This window comes from Gallus gallus, chromosome 4 (assembly GCF_016699485.2).
Source record: "Gallus gallus isolate bGalGal1 chromosome 4, bGalGal1.mat.broiler.GRCg7b, whole genome shotgun sequence".
Lineage (NCBI taxonomy): Eukaryota > Metazoa > Chordata > Aves > Galliformes > Phasianidae > Gallus > Gallus gallus.
Window position 1 is genome coordinate 81,934,685 of NC_052535.1, and position 23,158 is coordinate 81,957,842.

General features: G+C 43.8%; 1 protein-coding gene and 1 long non-coding RNA gene across 3 annotated transcripts; one reads left to right on the forward strand and one right to left on the reverse strand.

Annotated features, from left to right (window-relative positions):
- Positions 1–353: 353 nt before the first annotated feature.
- Positions 354–14,726, reverse strand: LOC121110587. The gene is made up of 2 exons (XR_005859207.2): positions 13,175–14,726; positions 354–12,475 (listed from the first exon to the last, which is right to left on the reverse strand). It is a non-coding gene; the product is annotated as an uncharacterized LOC121110587 (long non-coding RNA).
- A 402-nt stretch (positions 14,727–15,128) lies between these two features.
- Positions 15,129–23,082, forward strand: TNIP2 (TNFAIP3 interacting protein 2). 2 transcript variants are annotated; one of them, NM_001031166.3, is made up of 6 exons: positions 15,129–15,636; positions 17,952–18,257; positions 20,067–20,156; positions 20,701–20,982; positions 21,440–21,571; positions 22,054–23,082. In NM_001031166.3, exons 1-6 carry the CDS (start codon positions 15,163–15,165, stop codon positions 22,333–22,335), a joined length of 1,566 nt encoding a protein of 521 aa, NP_001026337.2. In that variant the 5' UTR covers positions 15,129–15,162; the 3' UTR covers positions 22,336–23,082. The 2 variants fall into 2 exon arrangements, with proteins under 2 accessions (NP_001026337.2, XP_015141278.1); XM_015285792.4 differs by having other exon boundaries at positions 20,073–20,156.
- The last annotated feature ends 76 nt before the right edge of the window (positions 23,083–23,158 follow it).

Here is a 23,158-nt window from a genome sequence, read left to right on the forward strand (position 1 = left end):
TTGAGAAACGAGCACACGCTGATTACATGAACAAGGAGCTCACAGCTAATGACAGCACAGAGAATCATTGACACAGTGTTACCACACATGTTCACCCCAATCATATGACAGTTTTACAAAATGATGCAGTGTTCAATTGGTACAGCTGCAAAGGTTCCATGGAGGTCAGCTTTGTATACTTTGTAAATGTAGATTAAAACCACACATCTGATTCAAACACAATCTTCAGAGGCAGGGGTGTGGCTTTGCTAACTTGGTAGGAATTCACTTCAGGCCAGGATCCATGTTGGGTGACAAAGGCAGCCCCCAGAAAACCACTGCACTACACACAAAATACGGATGATGACAACAAATTGGGAAAAGAAGAAAGATAATCTCTTTATTATTGCGGTTCCGATGAATGTGTGGGAAAAGCAAACAAAGCAAAATTCAAAATACACACCAATATGTACAGACAAAAGAAGCATTATCCAGAAGGGTTTCTCCTATGGGTGACTCACGCGATGGATCTGAGAGTCCCTGAACAAACCCATGCACAGTGCCTTCTCTCTCTGTCCACAGTCAATTACCGGATCTGCAATACCAGCTAGAGGAGGGTGCTGGCTGGGTAATGCAATTCTCCTGGTAGGATTAAATTGAGAGGGGAAAATTTAATCCATCTAATTACAGCATTCAGCCATGAAGAAGCAAAAGGAGAACTGACCTGCTCAGCATTTTATACTTTGGCTCTCCACTCAACGTCTTATCATTTAAAGCCATTTCTGTTTTTCATTTATTGAGTCAAACAAATTAGGTGATATTGGTGTATGAGGAAGTCACATAAAATCACTTCAAACCATATGGAAGGCATTGATTATGAAAAGTTGTTGAGATCAAATTGCTTCTGAGCAGAAGATGCAAAACAGCTCCGTTCCTGCTGGCTCTGCTGTCCTTTCAAAAGTAAGAAGCAGAAAACCAAACCTGCAGCATCCAGATGCCCAGCAACCTGGACAAAGCCCAGAACTTCTCCATGGATCAGAAAAGAGACATATAATACAAAATAACTGGCTTTCCAAATCAAAGAACTCAGAAATGCTGCAAAAAGGAAGGGAAATAGAGCAGTCAGAATGTCCACTCTGCTACTTGCCCTTTCCTTTCTCCTTGCCAGGAGTCCCAGCTGCTTCCTGGCACCCAAAACACCAGCCACAAGGAAAGCAAGGAAGCTGAGATTTGGTGTAGCACTCCATTGCCAATATATTAAAGGATGTTCAATGAAAAATCTCACTCTTACAAATGAAGATGATCAACAGTTGCAAGGTTAACACAGCCTTCCGCTACCTGATGTTCTTTAGATCAGCAGTTTACTGAAACTGATGACAGTAGCTGAGGGTTTTTTTTTAACAGCATCACTTCTCAGCTCCTTCCATAAGCTCAGTTTGATTTCTCAGCCATCAGATGGAGGCTTTTTGAAGTTCCTTTGAAATAAACCAGTACTATATTAACGTCCACCAGCAGCTTTGGTAACACTGTAATAATAGAAGGAAAGCAGCAGGGCTGAACATGAGAGTGCAGGACAGAAACAGAAACCTGAGCAATTGTGGGAAAAGACAACAGATACAGGCTGACTATCAGCTCTGATGAACGATAAATCTACTTTCAATGGCTTTCCCGTGCTATGTTTAAATTAATCAGATCTGAAATAGAGGTTGGGGTTATTTGAAATGAGATGAGAAAGAAAAATCAGGGAGAAGAAGAACCGAACCTCTCCTCTCTAGAAGGAAAGTGGAAGTCTTCCCTACATTGGCTACAGTAAAGAGTATTACTAAAAACAGGGTAGCCTTTACTGGTAACATAAAAGGAAAGTGGGAGGCAGGGCGTAAAGTGTAACATTTATTATGGGAAAATGGTGACAGGCAGAACCTGCAGAAGAGCACATTGTCCTATTGGTGCACCGGCTTCAGTTGGCTTGATGTTTCTGATTCACATCTATCTGCTTTCTACAGAAAACACATGGAGATAGCATGGAAATATGAGTGCTACTGTCAGAACGTGCTTATGAAGCACAACTACGGATCTTTACAACCAATAGGTAGCACAGAGCATTCCACTTGGTCTCTTGCTTACTGCGTTAGTTCCAAAAAACAGCAACCTCCAGAATTTTATATCTAGATAACACTCTTCTCTATTTCAGCTGCTTTACGTTTTACTGTACCTGATTTCCTCTGCCTGTGCTTCTAATTGTCCCTTCATTTCTCTTCATCCAGGGCTTACTACCACTAACAGGAGTTACACTTCAGAGCTGACTTACACTTACTGATCTTTTGTAAGCAGCTTCATGAGCAGATGAAGAATGCTAAGGAACATTATCACCACAATTGCTATAAACAATAGCAATTTGCAGTATATTTCCACTGAGCCAAATAAACAGCTAACTTGACTTTAGTGTTGCATATATATCACAAGTTTGAACAAACATCAGTATTTAAGAAGTGATAGATTCTATCTGTAGCAGTTTCCTGGTAACCAGTTACGATGTATGCTTTGCTTTGTTCAACACTTTATAAAGGGCTCTACTGAACACATTTATTAATTAGGCAATAAGGATTCTTCTTTTTCTGTTGAATGAGAAATCAGCTTCTACAACAATGAGACAAGCCAACTTACTTCTTGAGGTGACACGCCTGGTAAGCTCACTGCATGCACTTCCTTTTAGTTTACTGAAAACCACACATGTCAGAGTCCCCTATTTAGATCACAAAAAGTACAAAAGTGAGACAGAGAAAAGGAACAATTGCTAATGGGGAAATGTTTACAAATCTTACTGTAAAATATGATTAGGACCTCTTTGTATTACAGAACTCATAAATCTGTATTAACACAGAAATAACTTCTTTTTGTTTTGAGTACCATGACAGCTCAATAAAGATCAAGATTTCCAGAACCTGCTTGTTTCATTTATTGAAGCCCAAGCAGAGCTTTTCTCACCAAGAACTACCACAGAAATGCTCCTTTAAATAATAAGATCCTGTGGGCCACAAGTAAATGCAACCCAGTATTTCACCCTTGTAAGCAATTCAGCTTGAGGATTTCTCAGAAGTCGTTTTTCTGTGCTAACTACAGGAATCTTCCCATCCCTTTTGATTTGTGGAGAAAAACAACCAGAAAGTGATCTTGAAACCTATCATGATGTGATGTGCTGGCACCCAGTCAGCTGAAAGCTTGGTCTGTCCTGTCCAAGGGACACAGAAATGGCCTCTGGTTCCTGACCTCTCCATGAATCATCCCAGTGTTACTGGGGCGAAAAAAAAAAAAAAGCAAAAACACAGTAGAATTACTTCCATTTCAGTTTTTTTTCAATGCAGCAACTCATGGAGCATCTGAAGGAAAGGGGCATAAGGGATTGTGAATGCGATCCACAATGTTTTGCTATGAAACTGCTCCAAAGAAAACCAGATTATTGTTAGTGTATTCAGTCATCAATAACTCAATTCTTACCTATGGCTCCAGAGAAACCTCCAAAAAATTCATGAGTGTTCTCAACTGAACTGAACTCCTCATCCATATTCCTACAGCACGTGGTACCACTTCTGTGCTATATTTGCAAAGACCACACAGTAAGACATACACTGTGTGTGCCTATGCAAGCACACAGCTGTCAACCAATGATATAAAACCAGCTCTTAAGACGACCCAATAATTTCTATGTAATATTTAAAATGCAATTCTAACAAAGTTTTGACTCCGAAATGTTTACATCAGAAGAGTGTTTCTTTCAAAAGCTTTGTCATTAATTTTTATGGGAAAATCTGTCTTTATATGGGAATGATGCATTAAGTCTGTGGGATCTTCTGTACGCTGCACCTTAGTGCCTATTAAAGCCATTTGACGTGAACAGGTCAGAAGGAATATGAAGAGCTCGTTCTCGCAAAGGACCCAACCCAAATGCCAAAAACAAGCTGTGAGTTCTCTCCTTAATTCTTTTTCACTTTGCTTTCTGTTTGCTGTGGTTATGGGAAACAAACACTAGGTGTTCCATCCTTACCACGGAGCGGTATTTTTCTTCAATCATCAGCTGCATCTGAGTAAGCAGAGCTATTTTTAAACCCATCTGGCTCAGGAAAGCAATCACACAACTGCAGAGTCATTCTCAGCCCGGGGAATCACTTCTCTCTCGGTGTGCAGCGTCATGCAAACGGGAAAGGCATACAAACAGCATCCTATAAATTTTCTAGAGCCTATGACTCAGTATGTGCTTCAGTCTCACTACCCTTACCTATACCAAATTTTCTCTGCAGTTTTCCTGTAATGGCACTGCTGTGGTTATGCCCAGGTTCAGTCCAACTTCTTCCAGTGACAAGAACATTTTAGAAAGTCACGAGCACAGCTGTGACTGCCACTTTCCTGCCTGACACATCAAGGGCTGAACAGGGGACCTCCAGAACGAGAAACGTGACATGTTCTTGTGCACCGAAACGTCAGAGCTCGGGCTGCCCGCTTACAGCTTCTGCTTCTCTTGCCTGGCACACAGACTCGAGTGCTCAGTGTTCTGCTGCACAAAAATACAATTGAAAATAAGGTTCAGAACACTGCAAACTGAATGGAGTCCAGCATCACATCCGAAAAGTGCATCGTACTTCATTTTCCCAGTAAACATCCAAGAAGCAATGCACCCGGATTCACTGAACAGACTTTAAATAGCCTTACTATCGTATGCAGATCACTGTGATATGACACTCAACCAAACACCAACACGACTCACAGATTAATACGAAAAATTAAGTGCATCCAAGTAGAGATGTTCTTTACAGAGGGAGAGCCATTTGTGGAAGGCTGCACACGTGGCAGGATGTCAGTGTATAAATGCTGACCTCCTGACACACAATTAGTGATGTCTGACAGCAGTTCTGGAAAGTGAAATACCAAAAAAGTGATGGTGATAAGTGCTGCCAATCCTCTCAGTAAACACGGGCTCATCGGTTTCATATGTAAAGCAAATTTTCATCTTTCTCTTCTCACTTATACAGTGCAACACACACACAAACAACTCTTGTGAAAGTGAATGTGCTGAGCATAGGATACAGGTTCAAAACCATCTGCCAGGAAACATGCTACGTGCCTCAGGCTGTGAGAACAAACGTAGAGGACACAAAGCAACCCCTTCTTTATCGTGGATACTTTGATACAACAGACACCTTCAACACCTCAGGGCAGTAGGACAGGATGGCACATTCCATGTCCGTGGCAGGATGGCCTCTGTGTATGAACCACTTACAGTGCTCTTTGGATCACCACCACGAGTCAAAGCACATACTCGTGTCCAACACAAGAGGTGTGGGTATTTCCCACTTTGCTTCCATACCAGTTGCTGCACGCACTTATCTGCCCAACTTATCTTTCCCAAACATCAACACCGTATCACTTTCAAAACAGTAATGCACATGCTGGGAAAACGAAGAACATCTCCCTAGCAGACTTGAAATCAAAACTCAAATGGGAGACATTTGTTCACACTGCCCAGGGTCACCTTTCTGAATTAACAGGAGTAATACACTGTTGCCATCCCCCACCATCCTGAGTGTGATATGCTTTCTGAAAGGCTCCACTTAGCCATTTCACCACATCTCACAATGTGTTTCATTCAACTACCCAGCCTAAAGACAAGCCAGGAGCCACAGAGAGAGATACAGACCAGATCAGCATCAGCAGTTTGGGCAAACTCCTCTTGCTGTTGTGCCTCAGTGAGAAACAGACTGTGCATTTCCCATAGTGCCAGCAGCAGCCCAGCAGAGCCCAGCTCTGTACTGACAGCAGCACAGCATTTGCTAGCTCCACAACCTGCACAAACAGCACCTCACTGCTCTACAAAATACAGGAATAAACACACAGGGATGACCCTTAAGAAAACAGCTCTTTGAATGCCATGTGCTCTGCCAGAATTGCTACAGAAAAGCCTCTGGCATGACAGCATCATGGCTCAATTGTGGCAAAAACATTCTGCAGCTGTTATGGAGATATGCCAATACATTTTGAAGGTGTTGTTCTTGCAGAATCTGGTTTCATTTGGCTACACTGATGTGCAGGAGACACACTTTTGAATGGTTGCTGAGGTTGGAGACATTACTACCAGAGATGGGAAAAGGAGAGACTGAAAATTTTACTTCAAATAAAACCTTCTGGTACAGGTTGGCATTAATCTGTAAGTGAACACAGGGAGGAAACAATAATTGTTTTCTGTTCTAAACACCATTTTTTCTATCAGCAACAGTCACACAGGAACTCTGGCCCTACTATCTGACATCCATAAAGTTGCCTCTTTGCACTCTTTTCCAAAGCCTTTTTGCTGTTTTGTAGCTGAAGCATTCATGCTCACTATTTCAGCTTTCCTCATTCTAGAATGGAGGAAAAAAATCATTGCTTTCTTTTAAATGAAACTTGAAAGAGCCTTCAAATGCTCCAAAACAGCGGTGTCCTTCAGCATCTCTTCTTGGAGTAACTCTGCTTGGGATGGAGCTAATTCTCTCCCTAACAGCCCATATGGTGCTGTGGTTTAGATTTATGACCAAAGAAGCGTTGATAATGCAGAGGTGTTTTAGTTATTGCTAAGCAGTGCTTGTACAGCATCAAGGCTGGACAGGAGGCTGCTATGGGACATGGCCAGCACAGCTGATCCACACTGACCAAAGGGTCAACTGTAGAGTGCCCTACAGTATCCCTGAAAACCAATAATGCCCAAAGCCCAATTTTCTCCTCAAACACCAATCAACCATTTGGACGCTCCTGTTATCACACCAGTGAACTCCTTCACTCCACTTCCTTTAAGTTTACAAGAAACCTATAATTTTGCCTACAGGAAAGAACCGTGAACAGAGTCGGATTCATTATCTGGCAAATTCATAGCTTTTCTTTCATTCTGAGACACTTCCTGGACAGATCACAGGAAATCAGAAATGACAGAGATTATGTTTCACTTTTTAAAGCTTCTGGGTCAACTAATGGCCATCACCATAGCTACGGAAATTCAGGTAGAACTACTATAAACTGTAGCTTTATCTGTAAGTGACAGTAATGGTGGTGCAGATGTGATGGACTACAGGCATAATAGAAGAAAAGTCTGTGGGGAGAGACAGACAAACTAACCTGATGAAGTACAGCTGCTCTCATATAGCTGGAAAAAAACCTTCTCCAAACCATACCTCCCTTGTAACAACATCTTTCAATGTGTTAAAAAGGCCTAATTTCAGTAAATAGAAGATAAGGACAGTATTTCAACCAGCTCTCAGAGGAAAAAGTGTACTTCCTGATCAGTGACATGGAAACCGTGTCTGCAATGGATATCCCTTAAGTTCAAAACCTGTGCTTGTGACACTAATCCTTTAGATGTCTGTCTGTCTCCATACACTTGAAGTGGAATGTCACAGTTAACTTTCTCACTGCTGATCTCTAAGCATTTCAGTCATAAGAAGAGCAAGGCATCAATAAAGAAAAATTATAATAGGTAATCCTGTTAATCAGTTTTAAGTTAAAACTTGGAGATTTTGTCTAAAAATTAAGTCTAAATGAAAACCGAGTATGGCCTTCATTCTGTGGATCAGATTCGCAATAATTTGTTGTCTTTTTGCCATTAAAGCATCTGCAACAGTAAGTCATTATTATTTCTGCAAGATTCAAATGGCAAAGCAAACATACAAATTAACAGACTTACTCAAAGTCAGGCAGTAAGCTCAGGGAAGAGACACTAGAAATTAGTGCTGTAGTTCTCCATTTACATTCTCAAAGTCAATCCATTAGATGATGAGCTCCCTCCCCGTTAAATATACTAGTCATTCCATCGAGAACTTAGAAGAGAACGATAGCTCTTGAGTTCCCTGTGGACCATCCTCTGAAGTTTAGGGCAAAAAGAAAGTTCCACAATTTTGCCTGAGTCACCTGCTCTAAGACACATTAATTCTGTAACAAACATAACATTTGGCATACACATAATTAGCTGGAGAAAGCATACTATTCAGATCCAACAAGATTTATTCCTTTTGAACAGCAAATCTGAGTTCTTACCTCTGAAGGACACCCACAAAAAACACTGCAATGGCATTTTTAAGGAGTTATCACTTTGAAGAAAGATGTTTCTTGTGGTTTGTTTTAATTTCCTGTAACCACACACACCTGCATGTCCACATTGGGCTCCTTTATTGTGTTGAGGCTGAACAGGTACTGCTACACAGCCTCCTTGGCCATAATATTTGTTCACACTCCTTGAACACTTTCTGAGAGTAGGAAGTGTCAAAATCACTTTAAAATGTGACAGACAACATTTCTACAATTAAGATTACTTAGAGACTGAAGGAACTGGGGCTGTTTAGTCTGGGGAAAAGGAGGCTGAGGGGAGACCTTATTGCTCTCTTCCAATACCTGAAAGGTGCTTACAGCAGAGCGGGGTTGGTCTCTTCTCACTGGTGACAGGTGACAGGACGAGGGGAAATGGCCTTAAGTTGCGCCAGGGTAAGTTTGGGTTGGATATCAGGAGAAACTTCTTTACAAAAAGGGTTGTTAAGCACTGGAATAGGCTCCCCAGGGAGGTGGTTGAGTCTCCATCCCCAGATGTGTTTAAAAACAGTTCAGATGTGGTGCCCAGGGACAGGATTTAGCGGAGGGCTGTTAGTTAGGGTAGTGTGGTTAGATTGTGGTTGGATTTGGTGATCTTTAAGGTCTTTTCCAACCTGAGCAATTCTATGATTCTGTGATTCTATGATTATGCATATTCTTGCTTAGAACAGAATATATTCAAATGAGAGTTAAAGTTTTCAGCAACATCTTATCTCTACAGCATTATTTCTTCTGTTTACTGCACAAAAGACTACATCAATGACTTGAACTTCAAATAGCTGAATGCTGCTTTCCTGCATCCTGCCAGGATGATTGCTGCATTTTCTCCTTTACAGAGACTCCGAGAGATGGAGCATCAGGGAATGTTACCATGCAGTGTCCTGAGAGGCAGGAAACTAAAGAGAATTTGGGTAAACGTTGTTATTTATGTGGAAGTGGGGGAGGGAGCAATTGGTGCAGTAAGGGCACTTCCACTTTCTTGCTCCATTCACTGAAAGCCTGCCAACCCTTCTTCAGAATTCTATTTCTGAACACTGTTTCAGCACCATCTAGTACAAGGACATCCTAAGAAGCCTCCAGTATCTCTGTTCTGATTTACACATAGAGCCATCTACCCAAGTATGATTTCTTTTGAGGTTACTTATGGGAAAATTCCAGTCTCAGTCATCCTTTTAAAAACAAACACTTACAACATGTAAATCAAACATTTCTCTCATCAAACCCCAGGGATCTGTTTGTTCTCTGGGTCAGAAAAAACGAAGATAAGAAATGTGTCAACTGATGTTCTAGTTAGAATGAGTGGTCTGGGTCAGAGACACCACAGAGCCTGCACTCAGAAGCTTCATAACACGGTATTGATATACAAGACAAATTCACACAGAATCAGATTTTCACCTGCAACCTTTTGTTTCTAATCTCACAATTGGATGACTGGCATTTAGCCATGGATAAAACATCTTTTTTATTTCTTTTTCCTTCTTTCTTTCTTTTCTTTTCTTTTTTTTTTTTTCCTGTTTTCTTTTTTTGCTTTAGAAATGGCCTGGAGCTTGAGGAAAGGTAACAGGAATCAGATAGCTCAAAGCACTCTGTATTCATTAAAGCACAGAAATTCAGTTGGTCTATACAGGATCCCCAGAGGATCTGTCACATGGATCACATGTTCAGAATGTCAGGGCTGAGGAGTTTTCTGCAACCTGAAAAGGGTTTGTTTGGAGTATCAGTTTTTAGGAGAAAGTGTCCTATGATCTACACAAGTCAGAACTTCTCACCAGGAATAGATATGATGGGCAAAGCCCTTAGTTTAATAAACAAGCCCAAAGAAGTCACTTGCTTGTAAGTAGAAATGGTGGTTGTAGTGGCGTAAGTCTGTGAACATGGAAGCTGTCTCAAGTTGTTGAGAACTTCTGAGCTTCTCACAGTCCTATAAATAAACTACAGCTCAAACTCAGTTATGTCATTGATAGAGCTGCAAGGACTGAGCACAGTGCGTCAGCTTCTCAGACTGAGAGAGCATCGGCACTAGAAATAAACTGCAGTGTGCAAGGAGAGTTCCAGAGAACTGATACTACTGAGCCACGGGCAAACAAAAGAGACATTGCAAAAAGTAAAGGTAGCAAGAAGAAAGATCCTGCCAAAAAAGACCTAGGGGTGCTGGTGGATGGGAAGCTGGACATGAGCCAGTACTGTGCCCTTGCAGCCCAGAAAGCCAACCATATCCTGAGCTGCATCAAAAGAAGCGTGGCCAGCAGGGTGAAGGAGGTGATCCTGCCCCTCTGCTCTGCACTGGTGAGGCCTCACCTGGAGTACTGCATCCAGATGTGGAGTCCTCGGTGCAGAAGAGACATGGACCTGTTGGAGTACATCCAGAGGAGGGTACAAAAATGTTCCATGGAATGGAACACCTCTCCTATGAGGACAGACTGAGAGAGCTGGGGCTGTTCTGCCTGGAGAAGAGAAGGCTCCGAGGTGACCTGATAGTGGTCTTTCAGTATCTAAAGGGGAGCTACAGGGAAGAAGGGGACAGGCTCCTTAGCAGGGTCTGTGGTTACAGAACAAGGGGAAATGGCCTTTCAATGGCCTAATTCAAGCTTAAAGAGCATAGATTTAGGTTGGATAAAAGAAAGAAGTCTTCTACAGTAGGGGTGATGAGGCACTGGCACAGGTTGCCCAGAGATGTGGTTGATGCCCCATTGCTGCAGATTTTCAAGGCCAGGCTGGATCAGGCTCTGGGCAACCTGATGTAGCTGCGCATGTCCCTGTTCATTGCAGGGAAGTTGGACTAGATGGCCTTCAGAGGTCCCTTCCAACTCTAAGGATTCTATGATTCTATGATTCTAAGAAACTAGAGCAGGGCCTGAAGTAGAATAACTGCTTAGCAGAAGTAATATCCATCACAGGACAGGTAAATCTGAACCAAAAGACAAAATGCAGCAAAGATCTAAAGCACTGAAGTTTAATAGAGCAAAACAGAAAGACTATTGCTTGGATATCAAACTGAACTGATCAAGAGACATAAATAAGATATGCAGAAGTGCATATCCTGCTTATCTACTGCCACCCATAAAGATGAGACTGAACTAAGTCCAAATACAGGGAAAAGGAAGAGTCAGTGAAAAGCAAGTGGTTTGCTTCAGGTCTGTCCCATTTCATGGCTCCTCATTCTGGCTTTTCCAGCCACACTGTGATTAGGAACATGGGTCTTGGGAATTTGCCCTAAACAGCAAAACACTTCTGGTTTTGTCATCCTCCAAAGTTCATATCGGACATAAAACACATGGAAAGACTTACACTAGAAATAAATGAAAACCACGCTATTTCTCCTAATGACACTAAACATTCTATGTGTATAAACTGAAAACATGACTGAAAGAAGAATGTTGCAATTCAGACCAGAAACCCAAAGCAGAGAAATAACCACATACATACGTAATAGCAATGAGATCACCCAGCCTGTGAGTACTGAACGTCCCCAGAGTAACCTCTCAGGTTTCCCATTCCAACTGTAAAACATGTAGAACAGTGAATTCACAGAACAACCAACACAGTAATGTATATAAAGGATGTTTGCAGAAGAATCGTAAACATGGCTGCAGATTGGTGTTAAGTGATGAGTCACACAAGTATAAACTCTGTATACGTTTAGCAGAAAAAATCAGACTGTCAAACACATGCAGGGCTCTGAGTTGGGCATCTCTTGTAGTGATGAGTATTTGGAGACATATCAGGGGGTGTCACTGGGGCCAGTAAGCCAGCACTGGCTTTTTACTCCTGTTTGCACTGCAGAGTCAACAGCAAGGGAAGCGTGGACTGCTGTTGATCTGATATCATACAGCAACAAGAGAACTGCTTGCCACTTTTGAATTAACTCTGTTTAATAAATCAGCCCAAAGCCCCGGAACATCTTATGAGTACCATTAGGCCCTTCCAGGCCTTCCAGGACCACTAGTGGTGATGTGAGGCAGCTGCAACCATGGTTGGCCAAACAAAACCTGCAGTTCACAGCTGAAAAAGGTTCCTTCAGAAACAAGCATAACTCACCCCAACGGCCTTCAGCATCCTACCCCCACAGAGCTGCACTTCTACATACAGAAACTCATTCTTACCACATTTGCAGACATGTTGCAGATTATGTTCACATTATGTATAACCATTATTTTCGGAGGAATCATTCTTTTTAGCTATAATTTTTTTTTTTTTTAAATTTCTTACCAACTCTACAAATAACTCACGTTTCAAAATGGGAAAATAAAACTGACCCCCCCATGTGTACAGACACGTAATGCAATCTAACGGCACTGTTCACACTTCCCGCTTACCAATTCCCCCAGATAGGCTTAATCTCCTTGTTGTTTCTAGGGAGCACCTCATCACTTCTGTTCACACACAGGAATTGTAACTGTGGGTTATGATACATGAAAAAAAAAAGATTTTATATAACTTCTGTTAACATTTCTTTCCATTTATTTGAGGTTAAGTTTTACTGATATGGTTTTAATACGCCTTTGCATTGTATCCAGAGAAAGGGTTGAAGTGAACGTTGCCTTATGCTGCAAGCTGAGACAAGTGAGGCATGGAAAGTGAAGCTTTTCCATTGCACAAAGTAGCACAGAACATACCTGCTGTTCACACAATTACTTGCTAATCAGAATTACTGCACTTAACAAGCCATCATTCCACTCTCTAGAACTGAGAAATGCCAGACGCGGTGCTGCTCAGCACACCAGCTGCTTTATCAGCAAATGTGCCTAACTGAAGGCAATCCAGGAAAAGCCGTGTTGCCACGAGCACGTCGTGAGGTCTGACTCACGGTTTGGCACAGCTTCCAGTCACTGAATTCCCGAGAATTCCTCCACATTTCAGAACTGACAAAAGGGAACAGTCATCCAAGGGCATTCCCGAGAGCATAAGGGATCAATTTCTCACTCAGGACTTACGCAGGGCAAATTTCCCTCAAGCCAGTGGTGTTTTCCTCTGCCTTTACTCAAAGATCTACTCATATCAAGTTTTCAGTAATCAGATGCAATGCTTGATTTTAACATACTGACACTATATTAAAAACACAACTGCATTATAAATTATTCCTTTTGATAACTACCTCAGCTTCCTGATGTTGGTCTAAAGGCGTTGCTGCAGGCACTTGGTGTTTGCATGCTGGACTGGCAGGAAACCAAACAGATTTCTCCATTACTTGCACTTTGCCATACGTTTCTGCAACAAATTCCATCGGCCAACAAAAGCAGTTTTGCTCCAAGTTTTTCACTCAGGTTTGACTGCGGTACAACGATACCGAAAATGGAAATTAAGGTCTATGTTGTGTTTTTGCTTTTCTTACTAATAGGTATGAAAGCTATAAAACGTTGGAATTTTTTTAAGGAGAAACTTTCATTTCTTCCTAGGAAAAAGTGTCTTAGGGCTGCAGGACTTAACTCTGTCTTCAATTAAAGAGTCAAGAACTGCATTTCTGCACACGCCATTTTTCAGCATGTAATCACAGAGCATCAATATCACCAACAAGATGAAATAACACACGTACCACAGACCTGCATCTTGGGCAAGTGTTCCACCATTTTCTGTCACGTGGGGTCTTCTATTTCCATCAAGTTAACTTGTGTTTTTATAAATAGCAAAACTAACTGATGATTCTGAGTTGGATGTTAGGAAAAAATTCTGCTCGGAAAGAGTGGTGATGCATTGGAACGGGCTGCGCAGGGAGGTGGTGGAGTCACCGTCCTTGGAGGAGTCACTGTGGCACTGAGGGACGCGGGCAGCAGGCATGGTGGGGATGGGCTGAAGTTGGACTACGTGATCATGGAGGCCTTTTCCAGCCTTAATGACTCTATTGCATCCAATTTTGGCTTAATCCTTTCTAGCATTATTGAGGTAACAAAATAGCGGCCTTCTTTCTGTTACTGATAATTCAGGCTGGGAGGTCCCTGTGTGCTCAAAGCCTCCCCAGCACTTCAAAGTCTTCACAGGGAAGATGTTTCCTTTGCATCCAATCACAACACCTCAGTTGACACCGCCTTCGCAATGGACTGAAATGAAACCGGTACCACCAAGCACCCGGGCTTCACAGCTCAGCCTCTTCTAAATGCCTCCTGTTCTGACTCCTGTGTATTCCACACTAACTCTTCTTCACCGTGTCTTTGCAGTGACCGACCCCGTTGGTGCTCACACACAGCTCTGCCCTCCCTCACACGGTGCGCTCCCTGCGCTGCCGCTGGGCCTGCGCGCTCACAGCGAACCGACAGCGGCCGGGCGTCCGTACGCAGAGCCTTGCTGAATAGTTACATAAGCGCACACAGACGTGCATTTATTAAGCATCACAAACATAAATCACACGTAACCAGGGCTTTGCTGTTGTAGAGCTCAAAGACTTGTCCCTCCCTCGCCGTTTGAGCAGCGTGGCAGCGATCGGGCCGTGCTGTGCCACCCCATCCACCCGACGAGCGCGGCAGAACGAACGGGCTCAGGCGGCTGACGGGGTCTGCGGGCGCTCTGCTCACCGCCACCGCACGGACGCCCGCTGCGCTGCCCAGCGCCGCTTTCTGCCGCCTCCAACGCCGCCGCCTGAGGCGACGGGACACCCACCCGCACAACGGACCTCCGCCGCCCGCTCCGTCCCGCTTGCGCTCCCCTCAGGGGGCGGCGGCCCAGCGGCGCATGCGCGGCCGTCCAGCCTCAGGGTGGGCGCGGGCCGAGGTGTGTGAGGGGGGGGAGGGAAGTCCCCTTCCCGCGCCCGGAAATCCCCGCAGCTCCTGCTGGGACGGCGCGGCGCTTTCGCAACGCCGGGCGAACCCCGGCCCGCAGCCCCTCGCTCCTTTGTAGCTCTCGGCGCCGTAATCCCCTCCTTCTCCTCCTCACCCCCGGCTCCCTGCCCGTCCCAACCCGGCTCCCCGCGCGGCGGGGTTCCCCCGCTCCGCGCCCCGGGGCCGCCTCCCGCTCCAGCCCCTGGGGAGCGCTGCCCGCCCCGCTGCGGGCTTCCCCGCTTCGTAAGCGGCGGCGGGGCGGGACCCGCGGCCTTAAAGGCGGGAGGCTCCTCCTGCGCTGGGGAAGGCGGAAGAGGCCCTCTCCGCGGTTTGTATGCACCTGGCCGGGCTACCGCTCGCCCCGGAGGACGGAGAGAAGGGGCGGCGGTGCGAGCGGAGCTCGTCCCCCGCCATGTGCTCGGTGAGCGAGGCCGGCAGCACCGACCCGCTGGTGGCCCGCTTCAGGCAGGTGGAGGAAACGCTGGAAAAGCTGCACCGGGAGAACAGGAGCCTGAAGAGCAAAGTGCCCCGCTACAACGCGCTCTGCACCCTGTACCACGAGTCCGCCCAGCAGCTGAAGCACCTCCAGCTGCAGCTCGCCGCCAAGGACGCCACGGTGCGGGAGCTGAGGGGCAGCCTGGCTCGGCAACAACAACAACAGCAGCAGCAGCAGGCGGGGGTTGGCGAGGCGGGGGCCGAACCCGCCCGCTCGCTGGTGGAGAGCCTGCTGGAGCAGCTGGGGCAGGCCCGGGAGCGACTGCGGGACAGCGAGCGGCACTCGGCGCTCAGAGTGGAGGCGCTGAGCCAGGTGAGGCGGCGCGGGGCGGCGGGAGCGAACTGTGAGGGACGGGGAACTGAGGCGGGAGTGGGGCGCGGGGCTGACAGGCGGTCCCGAGGGCTGTCCGACGGGATGGGCGCTGCCAGCGGGGTTGTGCTCCGTGCGGCTGTACTGCGGACTCGTAGCGGGGCACTGTGTGCCTTCACGTCACTGAAATGTGGGAATTCTGTATCGCTTGACTCGAGGACGGGCTGAGAGAGCTGGGGCTGCTCAGCCTGGAGAAGAGAAGGCTCCGGGGAGACCTGAGAGCTGCCCTTCAGTATCTAAAGGGAGGTATAAGATGGAAGGGGACAGATTCTTCAGCAGGGTCTGCTGGGATAGGACAGGGGGAAATGGTTTCAAACTGAAAGAGGGGAGATTTAGATGAGATATAAGGAAAAAGGTTTTCTACAGTGGCGCTGGTGAGGCACAGGAACGGTTGCCCAGCTCTGCTGGATGTGCCGTCCTCGGACACAGCCGCGGTCAGGCGGGATGCTCTGAGCACCTGAGGGAGCTGTAGGTGTCTCTGTGCATCGCAGGGCAGTTGGACTGGATGGCCTCTAAGGCTCCCTTCCAACTCAGAAGATTCTGTGAGCTCCTTGCACCGGGTGAAGTAGAAACAGTTGGTACAAATGAAGCCCAAACGATGGGTAGCACTGCTTTCTCCATCATTTTTGTGAAAGCAATGGCTGGCGTTGTATTGACAATGAAAGTACTTCACTGTTAGATTTGCACTCTGCATAGTGATGAGGCAGAGTGGGGGAGGTAGGATCTCTTCTGATACAGCACAGAGCTGTGCCCCCTCCCACTCCCAGACACTGTTTCTGGGGCTGTCACTAAGACTTTCCCATGCTCAGTCTAAGAACGCTTGAAGAATTTCTAAGCGTTTCTTTCTGTATGAAGCCATATAAAGGAGGAATTTCCAAACCAAGAAGCAGTACTTAAAATTGAAACAAGTGTTTTTGTCATAAGCCCTCTCTTGACCTAATGTTTATACAAAACGTTTTCCACATTTGACACTCACCTAAGATGCATGTAAATGTGTTCAGGTCTGGAAATTCGTAGTAAGAGATGATCTTAGTGGTACTTACAGACGGGTGGGATCCAAATGCGTTCTGAAGTCTGGTGCTGAATGCCTTTAATCTGTAGCAAAGGGGAAATTCAGCACGATGTGAAAGAATGTAAATGTTAGTAACAAGAATGAGTGCTATTTCTGTAACTTAGACTGAAAATTACTTCTTTAGAAATAAGTGTTTTATTCCTAATCCAAAATGCTGAAATCAGTGCCACTAAAAATAATAACAAAAAAGACACTTTCTGAAGTCATTGGCCCATGTGGTGGCAGTGCTTCCTCTGACTTCAGTGCTCCTGAAGACCTGGGGGGGGGGGGGGGGTCGAGCCAAGCTTGACTGCTTGCTCAGTGTCTGTGCTGGCACCCAGGGCAGTGCCAGCTCTGCAGAGGTCTGCCACCCACTGGCATCCTTTGCTTTTTGAGGATGATGGGCACAGGCTGCTTTTGGCAAAGTCAGGACTGGCATACTATGGATGCGTGCTACTTGAGTGTGGTCATACCTGTCTGTAAGCTGGCTTTTTCCCTCCCAAAGAACCTAGATTAGATGCTAACTTGCTGCAATGTGGATGACCCACAGTCTTGATTCAACAAGAATGTGCAGCAATGAGATACATCTTTGTTTTATAAGAGTATGCCAGGAGTCAGCTATTGCCAATAGCTATTGCTGCCATAAGGATTTAACTTTCAGTTTGCTTGTCCTTTCCTAGGTGGGAAAGCTGCTGCTCTGATTTGCCCTTGTCTCCGTTCCAGGCAATAAAGATGCTTGCTTTTTGTTAAGCTGACTTAGCAGTTCCAATTTTCTTTTGTTTTTTGAGGCAAATCTCTACTAGTAGTCTGATCATTAATTTAGAATGCAGGACTAGTAAGCGTTTCTCAGTCACCACAGTTACTCCTTTTAAACTGCATGCTTCCTGGAAGTTCCATCTTGGGTTTGTAGCTGCTGCAAATGGGCTCCATAAAATCTGGGCACATTTTTTCACGTTTCTGTGTTCTTCACTGTGCTGACCAGGAAGTGCTTGGATTGCTGCCTGGGCAGTTCCTGCTTCTGACTGACTGACTGATCTTTCAGTTCTAAGGTTGTGTGCTTATATAGAAATGGATTTATTTTTACCTTTTAAGTACTTTGCAGGGAGTATAGGAGCAATATGGAACTACTGCAATCTAACATTCTATCTTATGCTTTGGCTTTTGTGTTCACTTCACTTTAAATAACTTCCTCCTCCCTTATGTTTAGGAAGTGCAGAAGTTGAATCAGCAGCTAGAGGAGAAAAACACAGAGATAGAGAAGATGATAAATCAGCCTCCATATGAAAAGGAGAGAGAAATCTTAAGGCTTCAGAAGAGCTTGGCAGAGCGAGAGAAGGCTCAGGCCACCAGTGATGTCCTGTGCCGGTCACTCACTGATGAAACTCACCAACTTCAGCGCAAATTAGCATCCACAGCAGAAATGTGTCAACATCTGGCAAAGTGTTTAGAAGAGAAGCAAAGAAAAGAGAAGGGGAATTCGGATGACCAGATTGCTCCTGAAAGGTCTAATCAGGTATTTTTACAGCTGCTATGTTTTGTGCATGTACTACTGGCTTCTGAGCTATAACTATTGTATTATAACAAATAATTAGGGAGCAGTGAGAAACATGCCTTCAGATAGTCTTGTGTGGTGAAAAGACTGTGATGGCAATCTCTAAAGACCTGACTGCCATAAGTTGAGGGTCGAAGCAGCTGTCAGTCACTTGGGTTCTGGCTGTCTCATTTCTCTCTAACTTTTTTTTGAGATGATGTGAAGAGGGCATTTACAACCTCAGCAACTCCCTGATTGCAATTCTTTCCTGCATATACAGCAGGCAGATACCTTCCTGAGAGTGAAGAATGCGTGCATCACTAGATGGTGCTGTATTTTTGAAGGTGCTATGTGATGACTGCTGTAAGCATCTAAGTCACAAAATAAGGAATAGAAATACTACTTAAAAAAAAAAAAACTATTAACAACTGTATGGCACGTGGCTTTGCACGTGTAGTACGGAGCTACAGAAAGTTGGTTAGGAAAGAGCAGGTCAAAATGTCTTACCTATTTTTGCTCCGGGGTTCCCCTTTGCCCTCCCACTCTAAGTTAATGCTTCTCTCCAGCAGGCGTGTTTAGACAAAGTGCTTCACGATAGGAAAGGGGCAGAAATGTCCCTGGTGGGGGCGGGGGAGGTGCAAACACCTGGATTTTGCCACACAGTGTTGTGGCTTTACAACATCGTCACCTTAGTTGAAGCTTTTCAGCGTAGGGTAGAGAGTGTTGTTCCACTCTTCCAGAAATCACGGTGGGTTGCAGTGATGAAGTAATTCATGAAAATACCATAAGTGAGTAAAATTAGACGTGCTGCCTCTAAAAGCAGATAGGATGAGTATGGTGCTATAGCACTGTATAGCATATAGTGTTCTGTCGCATGATTTTATAATGTAGTGATAAGGCTGTGTTTCAGATAATTGTGCACCAATGCCTTTGTGATACATACATGCATAGGACATTTCCACTCTGTTAGATACTCAAGGAGCACTCCTAAAGGAAACTTAATCACGTTAAAACTACCTCTAAGAAACAGATAGAGGTGGGGTTGGTATAAGAAGAAAGGACTATATAAGGGACTTGAAACTTCCAGTATTCTCATACTTGGTATAATTGATAGACAGGAAACTTGATTGACTTTGATGTATGTAATAACTAGCTAACCTTGTCCAGCGGGGACTTCCCTGTTGAAGAGAAATTTCAGAGGCAAGTACTAGCTGATTCTAGGGAATTTTGTACAAAAGTGTTCTATATTACTCACGTACACTGGGGTTTTTTTAAAGCAGATGTCACTACTGTAAAAAAAAAAAAAAAAGTTGTATCCTTTCAGTCAATTTAGAAATTACTATTAAAAAAGCTGCTTACTTTCTCGTAGTAGCCAAAATTGACAGTAATAGCAGAGCAAGATGAAGACGTGTGTGCCCTTGTCATGCATTTCCCCACTCCAAATACGTGGTTTCCAATAACTTCATGTAAACTGCCAAGTGCTGTTGTCAGCACTGTAGACCCTTTGGCACATGAAGTTGGCCTTGCAGCTTTAGGAGGCTTAGAGTGGGATATGATTTTATGAGACAGACATATTTTAAAGCAGTACTGAGGTAGTAAAAAAAAAAAAAACCTGATTACATTGTGCTTAATAAGATGAAAGCTGTAGACTGTCCTCTTAGTATAGGAAAATATACTATACAGAAAGAAGGAGGCAGATGTATGTATTTGTGTTCCTGATAGCAAGTACTTAGAAAAGAAATTACCTCCAGTGTAACAGCATAGCTAAATAACGCTTTATTTTTCTGAAAGTTACAGGTATTAGACAATGAAACTTCACTTCAAGCCCTTATCTGCAAACTACAAGATGAAAACAGAATGTTAAAACAAAAAGTAGCTCATGTGAGTACTTCATTTTGTACAAAATAAAAACTTGATTATTCTGAATTACAGTATTTGGATTAACCAGGCCCTACCCATTCCAAACTTAAAGGCCAGTTTAATGCACTTCCCAGATTGTTTTAGGCCTTTCAGCATGGCAGTCTTTGTTCTCTTGGCTGAGAACAGCTTATTATGTTATTTTAAATCTATTTTTGTTGTTGAAAATACACTGCAGAAGGAAATGGCTTTCTTATTCCTTCCCTGCATCAGTATCCCACTCCAGAAGAATGGCACTGGTCCAAGGGTGACTACCAACCCTTCCTATTCCATATGATTTAATACTGTCTCTGTGACTTGGCAGATGGGGACAGCTGCCTATGAAGACTCAGCTTATAGCATAATGACCTTCCACTCTCCCATGGAGTAGCTCATTGATACTCAGTGGTTGAGTCAGCATATTATATACTACATATGTAGAGAAATTTGGGTCCTGCCCATATAGACAATCTATGAAAGCCTGGAAGTTTGCATCTTCATGTTGTGATGCTACTGGGTGTTCTTTCAGGTGGAAGACTTAAATGCAAAATGGCAGAAGTACGATGCTAGTAGAGATGAGTATGTGAAGCGACTCCACTTGCAGCTGAAAGAGCTGAAGTCAAAGCTGGAGCAGCAGCACAGCATACCTTCAGCACAAACCAATTCTGAGCTGATGCAAAAGGAGATACTCCGGCTAAACAAGCTACTGGAAGAAAAAATGAATGAGTGCAAAAAATCAAGGAGAGAATTGGAAGATGTGAAGAAGGCGAGAGAAGGAGACAGTGAGCGCATACAAATGCTGGAGCAACAGGTTAATTTTTTTTCCTAGATGTGGGAATTCTTTCTTTCTACCCAGACCTCAAATCTTTTCGCCATTTGTCCTGCCTCATCTGGCTACTTAGCAACACTTGGAAAAAGAAACCCTACTTAAAGAATTACATGCAGTTCTGCTGCCATTAAAATATTATTGTTATTGTTATTTACTACTACTACTTCTCTGAAAGGGTGGTCAGGCACTGGAATGGGCTGCCCAGAGAGGTGGTGGAGTCACCGACCCTGGTGGTGTTTAAAGAGCTTTTGGATGTTGTGTTAAGGGACATGGTTTAGTGGGAACCATTGGTGAAGGGCGAATGGTTGGACTGGGTAATCCTGTGGGTCTTTTCCAACCTTAGCGATTCTATGATTCTATGAAAGAAGGAATCTCAGCCTCAACTATTTAATCTCACCTGCCATACTCTTAGTAAAATATTAACATAATTCTTTTTCAGGTCCTAGTTTATAAAGATGATTTCACATCAGAGAGATCAGACAGAGAACGAGCACAGAGTAAAATACAAGAACTTCAGCTAGAAGTTTCATGTCTGCAACACCAGCTAGCAAGAAGACAAGAAGGCAAGAAGGTAAACAAGCGATACAACAGTTTTTCAAATGAGAACATCTCATCTACAATGTACTTCTAAGAAAACATTAAAAAAAAACTCATTACTTCTAAAACCATTTCAGTTCAGTGCAGTATCACAAACTATTGCTTTGTAGGTTTGTCTTCTAGTAGAAATGCATCCCACTACATACGTATCTCTTTCCAGCCCATTTTCCCTCTTTTCACTGACTGCAGTAATTGTGACTTGTTATTATAAGGAAGAGAGGGAAAATTGACTTTTGTAACCGTGGTGTCTTTAAAGTATCATACTAGCTCTGTCCTGTTTTCTACAAGTCTGCTTGACTTTTTCTTAATAAAACTTCAAAAATGTCACCTATTCTATTTCCAAACCTTCAGGTAAAGACATAAGCCATGTTTCAGATTAAGGTGGTAAAGGTATTTTGGAGATATACTTTTATTCTTTTTTTTTTTTTTCTCAAGAGCTCTTCTTTCTCTTTCTAGGACTCCAGAGACACAAGTAGTCGTTTCAGAGTTCACACTGGTAACCAAAATCATATGCATGTACAGACAAAAGTGGAACACCTACGAGGCAGCAGCCCAGGCCAACCAGGCGCAAGAAGAACAGCCTCACAGTCTGAACAGACTTCCCCACCTGCAGACAATGGAAACTCAGGATCAGAGGGCAGGGCACAGGGTGAACTTAGATGTCCTCACTGTATGAGATTTTTCAGTGATGAACTCAGTGATGAATTTCTCAAGCACGTTACGGAGTGTTGCCAATGACAATGTGATGTGAGGCGCATAAATCAATCACTACTCTATAGCCAGTAAAACTTGGCCCATCTCCTATAGTCCTAACCCAGAGTAATTCAAATGGACAGCTCTTAGGAACTAGGAGGATGAACAGGATCTACCTCTTATTTGATTTCACCTTCTCGTGGACTGCATGAAAGACTTTGAGAAAAAGCAAAATGTTTTTGTGAAGAACTTAACAACTGCGAGCACCGCAAGCACAATGCAAATTCTACTACAAACTAAAGAGAACAAAGTGTAGTGGTAGCTGGCTTGAGGCTGCAGTTTGACTCTGAGTCTAATGGTTCACAACAGTCTGAAGGCTCGTGGAAAAATTGTCACTGAACTTGAAAACATCATTCTCTTCCAAACAGCTCATGCTGAAGAGAATGGAGGAAAGAACAGATTGGCATAAGATAAGAAAAATCTTCTTGTACTTTATCTGGATTTAAAGTGAAAGTATTTTCTTGGAGATTGAAGCTGAACTTTCAAACATCTTACCTGAAAATCCTTCTGTTCAACTAAAATCAGGATAAGTAAAGAAAAAAGTCAAGGGCTGGTTATTGACTAACACTAGCCTGTCTCTTTGCACAGAAACAATGTACAGGGATATTTATTTTTTTTCTGTGCCATAAATAATTTACACGTTTGCAAAGGTATTTGTGTAATTATTGACTGTATTCCAATTTTACTTAAGTATTTTTATAATAAAAGTGGTTGTGCAGTCACTTTACTGTATCAGTAGTCAAAACTATCTTTTAGTGTATTTAAGTGTAAAAGAGTCTGTTACTTAGTGGCTAACTAAATGTCACGG